Genomic DNA, 11584 nt, shown 5'->3' on the forward strand with positions numbered 1-11584 from the left:
ATGAATAACTTTGACAATGACAACAAATGCATCCTTCTTGTTTTAAACCTTGCAGGAGAGAAATTTATCCTGTCAATCTGTCAATATAAAATTGTAAAATATTCGCAACTAAAATATATAAAAATATCAGGTTTACACTTAACCATAGTTTAAACCAGCAGATGAAGGACTAAAGGAAGAAGAGAGAGAGACTGGAAGGTTGCTATGGGATCGTTGGTACAAAGAGATGATTAGACGCAGGTTGGATACGGTTCGAGAAGGTAGGAAATGGTGGGTGGAGGACGGGGGGATATGGTATGGGGGGGAGGGGTGAAGGAGGTGGTGGCCAATTTTGTACAACGGGTGAGCGTAGTGGCAAGAAAACAATCATGATTTTGAAGGCTTGTTCAGTGGAACATTTGTGCTTTTTGCTCTCTCTCTCCCTCCCGCTCTCTTTCTCAAATAACATAACATAAAAATGAAAAATACATTTTCATTGCCTTTCGCTGTTAGAATGATATTTGCCGTGCATGCTAGGGTCAGTTTACTGCCTCTTTGCCAGTTCTGATCATGCTTGATGATCGGATGAAAATATGTTATGCCCCAGTTACATTTATGACAACGTAGCTTAGGTGCTCTGGTTTCATACTCCAGTTTCTTGCTCTCTATTATGAATATATAATAATTGTAAACATATTTCTGCAAAATTAAGTCTTCCTCTGGTTTATGGTGCAGAAATATTTCCCAAAATAACTCTTTAAAATAACACAATCTTTGCCCTTAGGAGTTCTGCAAGACTGGAGAGCTTTGCTTTTTTTACATTTTTTTTAGTGTAAACAAATCTTCAGCAATGGAAAAATACTCATTGGATTTCAAAAATATTTATCATTTTGCCATTGTTGAAATTTCATTATAAGTGATTCATTTAGCTGTGCGTGTGTGTGAGGGGGTGGGAGTCGATTCTTTATTCTACCACTTTCTACTGCTTTGAGCAATTACTGGAACCACAGTGATATCAATAGACATTTATTAACAAAAACCATCAGTTGGCATTCCTTGGCACAATTCTCAGCAAAATTCTCCCACAAGAAAATAACAATGTGGAGAGTGTATTCTGGTAAGTGCTCCTTCTGACGCAAAAGCTGAAAACCAGGCTCAGAAAAAAAATTAAACCTCTTGAAAGATCGTCTCTTGTGGATACAAAGTATTTTATACATCAATGTACTGCAAGAGAACAGTAGAGAAAAATCACACAACTCTCTGGTAACCCCAAGCAGTGCCATAGTAATAATGTGTTCAATTACTTTGTTTCCTAATTTGAAAAGTACTCATGTAATATTTATTCATCTTCACTTTCCTCTGTGAATAGTTTGCATTAATACTTACCACCACTGCTGTTTTTGTTTTAAATAAATATATATTATTATGGATACTTTATAGGACAATGTGTACATTACACTTTGTCTAGTAAAGTGCAGTGAGTCAACACAGTATCCTCGCGCATCATTTCATATGTTAATGGTGACGTTCTTCGCAACTACAGTGCAGTAATTCAATAACCGCTATGAAAACGACTGGGAATATCGCGTGCATACAGCACCCCCTAGTGCACGTGCATGCTTATCACCACTGCTATCGTGTGAGCGATGGAAATCACTGCGCAATAGTTGGAACAAACGACCACCGACATAGGCCATTGAAAAGTAAACCTTTTCAGTTCTTATTTTTAATATTTTGCTTCGACTTCTGCAAAGCATCTCATAAACATCAGTCATAACATTAAGAAGAACGAATGCTTCAAAATTCCAGATTTTACAGAAGACAAAGCTCAAAAACATTCAGGGGGAAAATATTATATTAATATAGCATATGTTTATCTTATATTTGTCCTGGTGCTAGAATTACATTTGTATAGCTGTTCTACACAGCATGAAGGTCCTGGGTTCGAATCCCAGCCTAGGCCTTTCTGTGTGGAGTTTGCATGTTCTCCCTGTGTCTGTGTTTCCACCAGGTACTCAGGTTTCCTTCCACAGTCCAAAGACACGCAGTTAGGCTAATTGGACCCTCTAAATTGCCCACAGGTATGTGAGTGTGTGAGTGAATGGTGAGTGATTGGTGTGTGTGCCCTGTGATAGACCTGTCCAGGGTGTATTCCTGCCTCTCGCCCAATTCATGCTGGCATAGGCTCCAGCACCCCCCATGACACTGACTAGGAATAAGCGGGTATAGATAATAGATGGATGGATGGATAGCTGTTCTAAGTTACATGCTACTCAGCTTTACTTCCATAAGAGTAGGCCTACAGGGTTCACAGATAAGGCCAAAATGCGTCCTACAATATTTGCAGCAGAACAATCTCAATATACCGAATAATAATAATAATCATTTATACATTTTTAAAATGAACTTTGAATAGTTTTTTTTTTTTAAACACGTCAAAAATGTGTTCTTAGATTGCTTAGATTTAGCAGTTGCTGAACAACTCTCATAATATCGCAGCGATCGAGCTTTTCTGGAGTCATTTATGTATACTCGCATATTGTCGTTACAACAATATAGACCTCAGACGCTGGTAAATGTCGCGATCGAACACGCATGCCATGTTTTGGAACAATAAGGTGTTCTCAAAATAATATATGGAAAAATGAATGCATTTCCGTAAACTTCCTTGTTTATAGGTCTGTCCATTAAATAATCTAAATATATCGCCGGAGGAAACGAAACCTAAAGCTGCACATCGTCCGCGTAGACTACGTGAGCCGCGGAGCCGAAACGTGAAAAATGAAAACAGACAAAGGGGACATTGACGATATTCTTAGTATCTGGTGGCAAGGAGGCGGGGCTAGGATGCTAGCTCAGAAGTGATGCAAGTGCTGCGGGTACGGGACCGTGATGAGAGCCGAAGCCAAGCAGGTTCAGCCCACCGAATGCAATACGAACGGATCTTACTAGAAGGGCTCTGTTTCGTGAGATTATTCGGGCCCAAACACAGAAAGGAATAACCTACACCGTGTGCTTCGCGTCGGTGTGGTTGAGACTGTCGCGTATAAACCGGAGGGTCGACGGCCGGGGACTTACTTCTGTAACCTGATATTATGCCTAGTGCGGGACCGACGATATCAGGACACGCTTGGAACAAAGCATTGGTTCTGAAAACAGTCGGCGACTGGGAAGGTCAGTCGTTTCTCACAGGCTATCGCGTGTCGTTTAACGCTGTTTTTTAGGAGTAGAATGCACCTGCGTTCGTTTCAAAACGGGCGAGACAGGATTGAAAGGAGCCTTCTGTTGAGGATTATGTGTATTTACATCATCATTGAACAGTTTAGCAGCATCAGAATGATGCGGCAGGAGTCGCTATGCGTTTCATGTTGTTTTTGTTATCAATTTAATTGTCGAAACTGATTACTCTCAATTGACTGCCAGGGAAATCACAAATAAATAAATACCAGCTATGTTATGGAGAGAAAATGTGTGCGTATAAGAGTGATAGAGGTGAAGGGTGGGGGCGTAAAACGTCTTACTGTGGCCATACCGTGGTATCCACGGATAAATTAATATTTTTAGAATCGAGCGAAAACCTGTGATGTACCACAGATTGCTCTTATGTAATTCTCCAAAGCCATCAGCGGGGAGGATTCAGCGCGAGCTCAAACATACAGCGCATGAAATATGCATGCGTGTTGCTGGAGCTGCAGCAGCAGCAGCAGCAGGTTCCTCGCCCCCAGACTGCAGCAGTTTAATGCTCAGGGCAGCACAACATAATCCAGTCTGATGTAAAAAATCAATTTCAGTTTCAAAAAATTTTTTTTTTTTTAAATCCTGTTCCCCTTATGTATCTCCTTCCATCTCTTTCCCTTTCTCAGCCAGCCATGGTTGACCCATCGGAAGCGGAAGAGCAGGGGAAAGGCAAAGGACCCGGGTTCGAGACGCCCAGCGCGGCCTCCGAAGCGCCGTGCATGCCCGAGCAGAATGGGAGCGGGGGGGTGGCGGCGGGGGCGGCGGGGGCGGCGGGGGCCATGGAGGAGGAGGGGGGCGTGGAGAGCAGCCTGGGCATGGCTCCACCACCCCCCCAGCCGTCACCGTCGCCGTTGCCGTCGCCGCCCCCGCCTTCCGTCCAAGGCCCTCCCCCGCCCCAACCCCCCCAGGGCCGGGAGCGGGAGCAGTCCCCCAAGCTGCACCTGGACCTGTACAACTTCGACTCGCCGGCGGCGGAGGGCAGCCGCTACGTGCTGACCAGCCCGCGCTCCCTGGAGGCGTGCGCCCGCTGCGGCGTGAAGCCCGTGGAGCTGCTGCCCCGCCCGCTGGCCGACTTCGCCCGCGAGGCGCCGGGCCGCTCCATGCGCGTGGCCACCGGCCTCTTCGAGGTGCACGAGCGGGACCGCCACGCCAAGCTCAAGCAGTGCCGCGAGGAGCGCGAGAAAATCGTCCGGGAGGAGAAGAGGCGGATTCTGAGCCTGACCGCGGCCGGTGGCGGCGGTGGCGGCGGCGGCGGCAGCACTTCCTCCAGCCCTCCGGAAGGTACCCCGGGTTTGGCCAGCTCTGGCCAGGCCTCTAAAACGGGCCCGAGTGACCCCGGTCAACCTTCTAAAAGCATCCCGAGAAGCTCAGGTCAACCTCCTACCACCGTCCCCCTGAGCTCAGCTGCACCACCTAAACCTGCCGTCAGCGATTCTGGGAAACACGCCAAGCCGCTTCCCGCGGCGTCCGAGCTTCAGTCGAAAACCCTGCCCTCCGCTCAGTCCCCCGCAGCCGCCTCGATGTCGAGAAGTCTGACCTCCAAACCCGTCACGGGACAGGCGGCCACGCGGGTGTCCGGCAGCAGATCCGCCAACACGTTCCCCAGATCGACCCCAAAGCCGGCCTCCGCGTTCCCCAGGACCCCGACCGCCGCCACGCCGACCGCGGTCTCCGGGACGACCGCGGCGTCCGTCAACGGCCTGTCGGCTGCCGCGTTCGCGCAGACCAACGGCCTCCCGTCCTGCCAGCCCCGGAAGCGGGGGAAGAGCCATTCGCTGGAGTCCCTGCAGCGGCGGCGGGACACCGCCTGCTCCTCCACCACCACCACCACCACCACCACCACCGCCACCACCACGCGCACCTCCTCGGAGTCCGGCGCCTCCTCCTCCTACAGCTGGGAGGGGCCGCGGGGCCGCGACCGCTGGGCCAAGGCCTCCAGCCCCCGGGCCCGCACCGTGGCGGCCTTCAACTCCCTGATGGGCCGCAGCCTGAGCCTGGGCGACCTCAGCCACTCCCCGCAGACCACGCAGAAGGTGGAGCGCATCGTCCGGGAGGTGAAGCGGCGGGGCCTGAAGTCGGTGTCGGAGCGCGACCGCAAGATCGCGGCGCTGATGCTGGCCAAGCACCAGGAGGAGGACATCATGAGCCAGACGCGCTACGTGGCGCACCTGCAGTGGGACAGCGAGCGGCGGCTGGAGGAGCTGCGGCGGGAGCGGGAGGACCGGGAGAAGCAGCGCGCCGTGCAGCACTGCCAGCGGGCGTGGCACTCGCAGGTGTCCAGCCGCCAGCGCCGCCTCACCCAGCAGGAGCGCGAGGCGGCCGCCGCCAAGCTGCGGCAGGCGGAGGAGAGCGAGGGGCGCTGGCGCGAGCTGGCGGAGCAGCAGGAGCGCAGCCGGCAGCAGCGGCTGCGGCAGGCCGCGCAGGAGGAGCGCCAGAAGAAGCAGCTGCAGGAGCAGAACCTGCGGGCGCTGGAGGAGGAGCGGGCGGCCGTGCAGGAGCAGGAGCAGCTCCTGCTGCGGGAGAAGCTCTCCATCGCCGAGCTGAAGAAGCAGGAGCGCGAGCACCAGGTGCAGGAGGAGCGGCGGGGGCTGAACCGCGCGGAGAAGCGCCGGCACGCCGCCCTGCGCCGGGAGATCGCCCGGCGGGAGGAGGAGGAGCGCGAGGCCGCCCGCCGGGCCATGGAGGAGAAGCTCAGCCGCTCCTCCGAGAACTACGAGCAGATCGTGGAGCGGCGGGAGCGGGAGCTGAGGGAGAAGGCCCGGCGCGAGGAGCAGCAGATCCAGAAGGCCCGGCGGGCGGCCGAGCGGCGGGAGCGGCAGCAGCAGGAGCAGCAGGAGGCGCGGGCCAGGGAGGCGGAGCGGCGGGCGCAGCAGGCGGCGCAGGTGGCGGAGGAGCGGGCCAGGGAGAAGGCGCAGCGGGCGGTGCAGAGCCGGCAGGAGAAGGAGAAGCTCCAGCGGCTGAACCGGCAGCGGGTGGAGGAGGAGGAGCAGCAGCGGCGGCTGGAGCTGCTGCAGTCCATCGAGCGCAAGCTGGAGAAGAGCGAGCAGATCTTCCGGGAGAAGCGGGCGGTGCTGGAGAGCGCCCGCTCTGTGGCCCGCGCCTCCTTCCACGTGCGGGACCGCGTGCGCGAGGAGACCAACGTGCGCACCTTCGACAAGATGGCCCTGGAGGCCCAGCTGAAGGCCAGCCTGGACGAGAAGTAGAGAGGCCCCGTCTCTCCCCGCCACCCCCGCCCCCCACGGAAGCAGACTGCTCCCAGACTCCCCCTGCTGGGGACGTGCTGTTATTGCGGCTCCCTCCACGTGGGCCACGCCCTTACGCTACGGCGGGTTTCCTTGTCTCCTGTAGGACTGCGTTTCATATCGAGACTCTTATCGTTTCCCCATGCGATCACCCTCCATCTTAAATGAAGCTAGATTGTTATTCCATTGACGGTATCGGGGAGTGCCTGGCTTCAGCGTAGCTGCATTCATAATGGAGCCAACTGGACCATTTCAGGAGAACGAGAGGGAGGGGGATGGGATCTCCCGCTGCAGAGTGCTTTTGTGTGTGTGTGTGTGTGTGCGCGTGTGTGTTCGCTCTCTCTGCAGGGCTTCTCTTCTGATGGATAGCTTGGAGTCGCTGAGTTTGGCGCACTGAAGATTGAATCGAATTGAAGAGTTGACGAGGCAGAGCTGGCATGAGCAAACGTGGAAGGACTTCAGTGGCACAGTTTCAGCCAGCACCGTGACCCCGGCCCATCACACCAACCGACCAATCGCAAAGTCCGCCTGTGACAGAAAAGCGGCTTTGTCAGCCAGGAAGCAGGGCTCCATGACAACTGCACTAGCTTTTCTTTAAATGTAAAAAAAAAAAAAAAAAAAAGAAGAAGAAAAAGGCTAACTGTTTATTAGCCAAAGAACAAACGTGGGTCTATCTGTACACAAGGACCCCGAAGCTGCAGTTAGAGAGCAGGCTTTCCCTCGTCAGTACGCATCTATGTCCACGCTGACAGTGCAGGCCGCGGACTGGCATCAACCGAAAAACACCCTCAGTGCATCACCACCACTGCTTACGAACCTCCACTGCAGGGAGGGGAGAGGGGCGGGGGGGGGGGACTTCAGCAGGAACCGTCCGCTCCCTACAGAGGGGTTTGAGCCCGACTATTGGAGAACCGGTCCCCAGCAGAGCCAGCTCTTCTCCCGGTGACCCCGCGTTCGGCCACGCTGCAAGGCCGGGCTCAGGTACGTGCTGTTCCCGTGACAACCTCACCCCGGAAGCGCTCGCGTCCGAACGTTTTTTGTTTTTTCGTTTTTGTCGAGGGAGATTAGAGGTCGGAAGGCCGAACGCGATGCGGCTAACGGTCAAAATTTGAAGGGGGGCGTAAGAGAGTCACTTCAGCGCTTTGCTTCAGCTGCTAATTGTGGTTTAAAAATGGCCAGAGCTCTGCGTGACGCGGGAGATTTATCGTGCTGGTGTGGAGGAACGTCAGCTGGCGCTCCTCCGACAGATGGGAAGGGATTCTGAACGACCCTGGTTCTGAAATCATGAGATTAACGGAATCAGAAAGAGATTTTAAAAGATAACTGAAAGGTCGATAAACGTGAACGGCACGGACTCGCATACAGACTCGCCGACGGCCCTGTCGGTCACGGTGCCCTAGGCCCCAGAAAAATAAAATAAAATAAAATAAAATAAAAACAAAAGATTAGCTGCTGCAAATAATGCTCTCAAAACACACCATGGCAGACCCAGTCCACAAAAATGAGAGGAGACAGTGTTCTGTGTACACATCCAACAGTCTGTCCGATCGGAACGAGGAGGAACACCAGCGCGCACGGGCAGATTCGCCCTCATGTGCGGCTGTTGCCATGGAAATAAGCAAGGAGGCTGGAGCCGAGCCTTATTAAAGCCAGGGATGGATACACAAGAGATCCAGGAAAAGGCAGGGGGGGGAGGGGGAGGGGGGGTTTGCATATTGGGTTATACACCATCTCATACTGGCAGGAAGCTAGCTCGGATGAGCGTCTTAAAAGCTTGTCAGTGATCAAATAGAGTATCCTGCATGTAACAGATGCTCTGCCCCTAATGCTTTATGAACAGTCCAGAACATAACTCCCTGTAAGCTGGCTCTTATGAAATATTTCCAAATACGTGACCCTGTCTGGCCCTTGGTGCAGTTTCAGTCCTGATTGTTATTTTTTGTTGCGAGATTAGCCTGGATCTGTACAAGAGAAATGTTTTTTAAATAGACTGCAGAAAATTTAGTTCATATAAAAATCATACTTTAAATGTACAATTTATTTTATTAATACAGGGGGGCACAATATTTTGAGACCAGTGTGTGTGAAAATATCAAATAGAATTTGAAAACGGGAATAAAAAAAACAAATATTCTAATTCACCTCTAACTGATTCACCTGGGTGTTTATTTTTATCAGTTAAAAATTTTGTGAGCTCTTTTTATGTAATTGATTGCAATAAAGACATTATGAACAGACTTTTATTTGTCATGGCACGCATAGCTATCATTTATTTGACAATGTGGCTTAAGAGGGTATATAATCCCTATAAACTAGAAAAGCAATAAATTAAGCAAAATTAACAGCTTGTTAAAATTCTGGGTTTGCAATAGTGGTTGGAACGAAATCCAGTATACACAGGGGGGCACCAGGACCACTGGCTGGGAACCACTGGCTTAAGCATCGCGTTAAAAATGAACTTATCTCCCTGTAGTAGATAGGTGTCAAATGAATGGTTGGCCTACTGCCCGGGGAATAAACAATTTTAATAGGAACATCTTTGCCTGTCGGGGAGATCTTAAGAAACACGATTTTATAAATGGAATTGTGAATTTGAACATTTTCCAAAACCAGGATGTCCACCCCCCCCACCCCTTCCGTTCTTGCGAAGCACTTTGTAACTTTGTTTTGAAAGGTGCTATATAAATGAAGATTGATTGATTGATTAAACCATCTCAGTAAACATTCTGCTGTAGGTTTCACGGTAGTCTCTTCTCACATGGGTCTACAGTACATGTTCTCACCGCCCATCTCTCTTTTCCCAGCATGCCACAGTACTTGGAGCTGGAGACGGTTCTGCTTCTGGTTCCCTGTGCTCTGGAGTGCTCTGCAGCCATCGGAATTCTGCTTCAGCAACAGTTCCACAGCAGCAGCAGGCGCAGGACATAGCGTAGATGATCCAGATGTGCAGTGACATTGATTCACCGTGAAATAAATAGGTTAAATTAATTCCTCCAGGGTCAATACTTCTTCAGTTGTTCTCTGAACAGGCAACGCTTTGCTGTGACAGTTACACATGCAAAAAAAAAATCTGTTCCGTTGTGTTCAGCATCATCATCATCATCATCATCGTTGGCCGTTGGTCATTGCGTTCATGCCCAGTTGGGGACTGAGCAGAATACAGCCGGGGCAGTGATTGGGCTGGTCTGAGCTGTAGAGTACGTTCTGTCATTCGCATTATTCGAATTAGAACATTTTAAGATGTCAAACTGCATAAATAAATGTCACAAAAAAAGGACGCAAATAAAATGTTTTTCATCGTTTAGCTACATTGTCATTGGCTGTGCCTCTTAATGTGATATAATGTGATGTTAATGTGACTCCTCATCTGTGGGTATACTTCAGACAAGCAGGTGACAGTGTCAGAGAGGGACTGTTCAAACGCTGGTCTTTAGAACAGAGGCTGGGACTTTGTGTTCTAGAACATCGGCATTAACGTTTACTGCTGCACACGGCAGGTTCCGTCAGACACAGGTCTAATTTAGCTTGCTCTACTTTCTCTTTGGGAATATCTTTGGGAAAACATCATGGTTTTCCAGGCAGAATGTGCCAAAAGCAGTCAAACTATACTTTGAAGAAGCAATAAGATAATGGATTCACAGCAAAACACGGAATGACACAGAACCACAGAATAACCAAATTTGTATGTTGAATATTTATTAGTTCGGTACATGTATTATTACTTTTAATTGCATAGATCGGCAAATTATAGTCCCATACATTTCCCTTTCTCAAGCCCTTAGAAAGTATTAATGTCATAACTGAATACATAGTGCAGTTTGTTAGTATTTGGACAGTGACACAATTTTTGTTGTTTTGGCTCTGCACGCCAGCCGATTTCTGATGATTCTTTTAGTGTTCCCTCAGTTATCTGGTAGCACTCTCTAATACAAAAACAAATGGGTATCCACCCAATAACCACACCTGGTTGCAGGGGAAGCACTTACAAAGGCAAGTTAGAAAATAAATCATAAAAAGTTTAATGCATATATATATATATATGAGCTAAATATAATCCACCCGGAAATTCCATTCCGAATCTCCACCCCTCCTTTCCTACACTCAGCTGGGAGCTGGGAACTAAGCCTTCAAGATTGTGGTAAAAAATCTAAAGATGGTCCAAACTGGGAAAAAGTTAGTGTTAAACCTGGGGGTTCCGGTGTGTGTGTGTGGTCCACAGCGACAGGCTTGCTGCTCAGTCTGCTCAGCGACAGGCGTACAGCTCAGCCGTCGGCCTTCCCCGGGTCCTTGTGGGAGATGATCTTGAACACTTTGTCTCGGAAGGAGCTGTCACAGGTGTACCGACGGGCGGTCCTCTCCCTCAGGTCCTCCAGAGAGGGCTCCTCGTCGGGCGAGAGAATGAAGGACTTGGAGTGCTTCACTGGTGAGGGAGAGAGGGAGGGGGAGAGAGAGGGGAGGAGGAGAGAGAGAGAGAGAGAGGGAGGGAGAGAGAGGGAGGTAGGGAGAGAGAGAGAAAGCGAGAGAGAGGGTGGGGGAGAGAGAGAGAGAGGGAGGGAGAGAGAGGGAGGGAGGGAGAGAGAGAGAGAGGGGGGAGAGAGAGAGAGACAGACAGACAGAGAGAGAGAGAAACAGAGAGAGTGGCAGAGAGAGAGTGAGTCAGAAAGAACGAGAGGCAGACACAGAAAGAGAGAGAGACAAAGATAGAAAGACAAAGAGAGAGAACATTATATTTGGTCTGTAAGGATTATGTTTGTCCACCATCAAAAATGTTAATCCACCCGTCTGCTGTCTGAACTGACAGTGGTCAGGAACAGAGAAACACTTAATTTATCACGGTAAACAGCAGATTACAGGCAAGAACATTCAAGACAGACGGACAGACAGACAAGTGACACAGATTCCCCGGAGACGTGTGCAAAACTCCAGTTTTACCGTATCTCTCTCCAAAAAAAAAAAAACACACACTGGTGCCTGCAGGGTGCATCAAACCCCATTTCACATTCCTAAACTCAAAGACAAGGGAGAGAGAGCAAGGCACCGCAAGCGAAACAGTCGGGACGGTCTCTTTGTCCTCTTCCTATCCGCCGGACTGTTCCGGAACTGCTGCGTACGAGGGTTTGCTCCCA

The 11584-nt window shown here is 50.4% G+C and overlaps 2 protein-coding genes across 2 annotated transcripts in view; one reads left to right on the plus strand and one right to left on the minus strand.

The window, feature by feature from the left end:
* The first annotated feature begins 2556 nt into the window (after positions 1-2556).
* ccdc177 (coiled-coil domain containing 177) lies at positions 2557-6539 on the plus strand. The gene is made up of 2 exons (XM_064318227.1): positions 2557-3153; positions 3843-6539. The coding sequence occupies exon 2, from the start codon at positions 3849-3851 to the stop codon at positions 6417-6419; it is 2571 nt and encodes an 856-aa protein (XP_064174297.1). The 5' UTR covers positions 2557-3153; positions 3843-3848; the 3' UTR covers positions 6420-6539.
* A 3598-nt stretch (positions 6540-10137) lies between these two features.
* plekhd1 (pleckstrin homology domain containing, family D (with coiled-coil domains) member 1) overlaps positions 10138-11584 on the minus strand; it is a 10877-nt gene continuing 9430 nt past the window's right edge. Inside the window, exon 13 of the mRNA XM_064318880.1 lies at positions 10138-10878. Within this exon, the coding sequence (XP_064174950.1) occupies positions 10721-10878 (158 nt within the window). The 3' untranslated portion in view covers positions 10138-10720. The remainder of the gene's footprint in view (positions 10879-11584) is intronic.

The sequence above is a fragment of the Anguilla rostrata genome, chromosome 1, assembly GCF_018555375.3.
Source record: "Anguilla rostrata isolate EN2019 chromosome 1, ASM1855537v3, whole genome shotgun sequence".
Classification (NCBI taxonomy): Eukaryota; Metazoa; Chordata; class Actinopteri; order Anguilliformes; family Anguillidae; genus Anguilla; species Anguilla rostrata.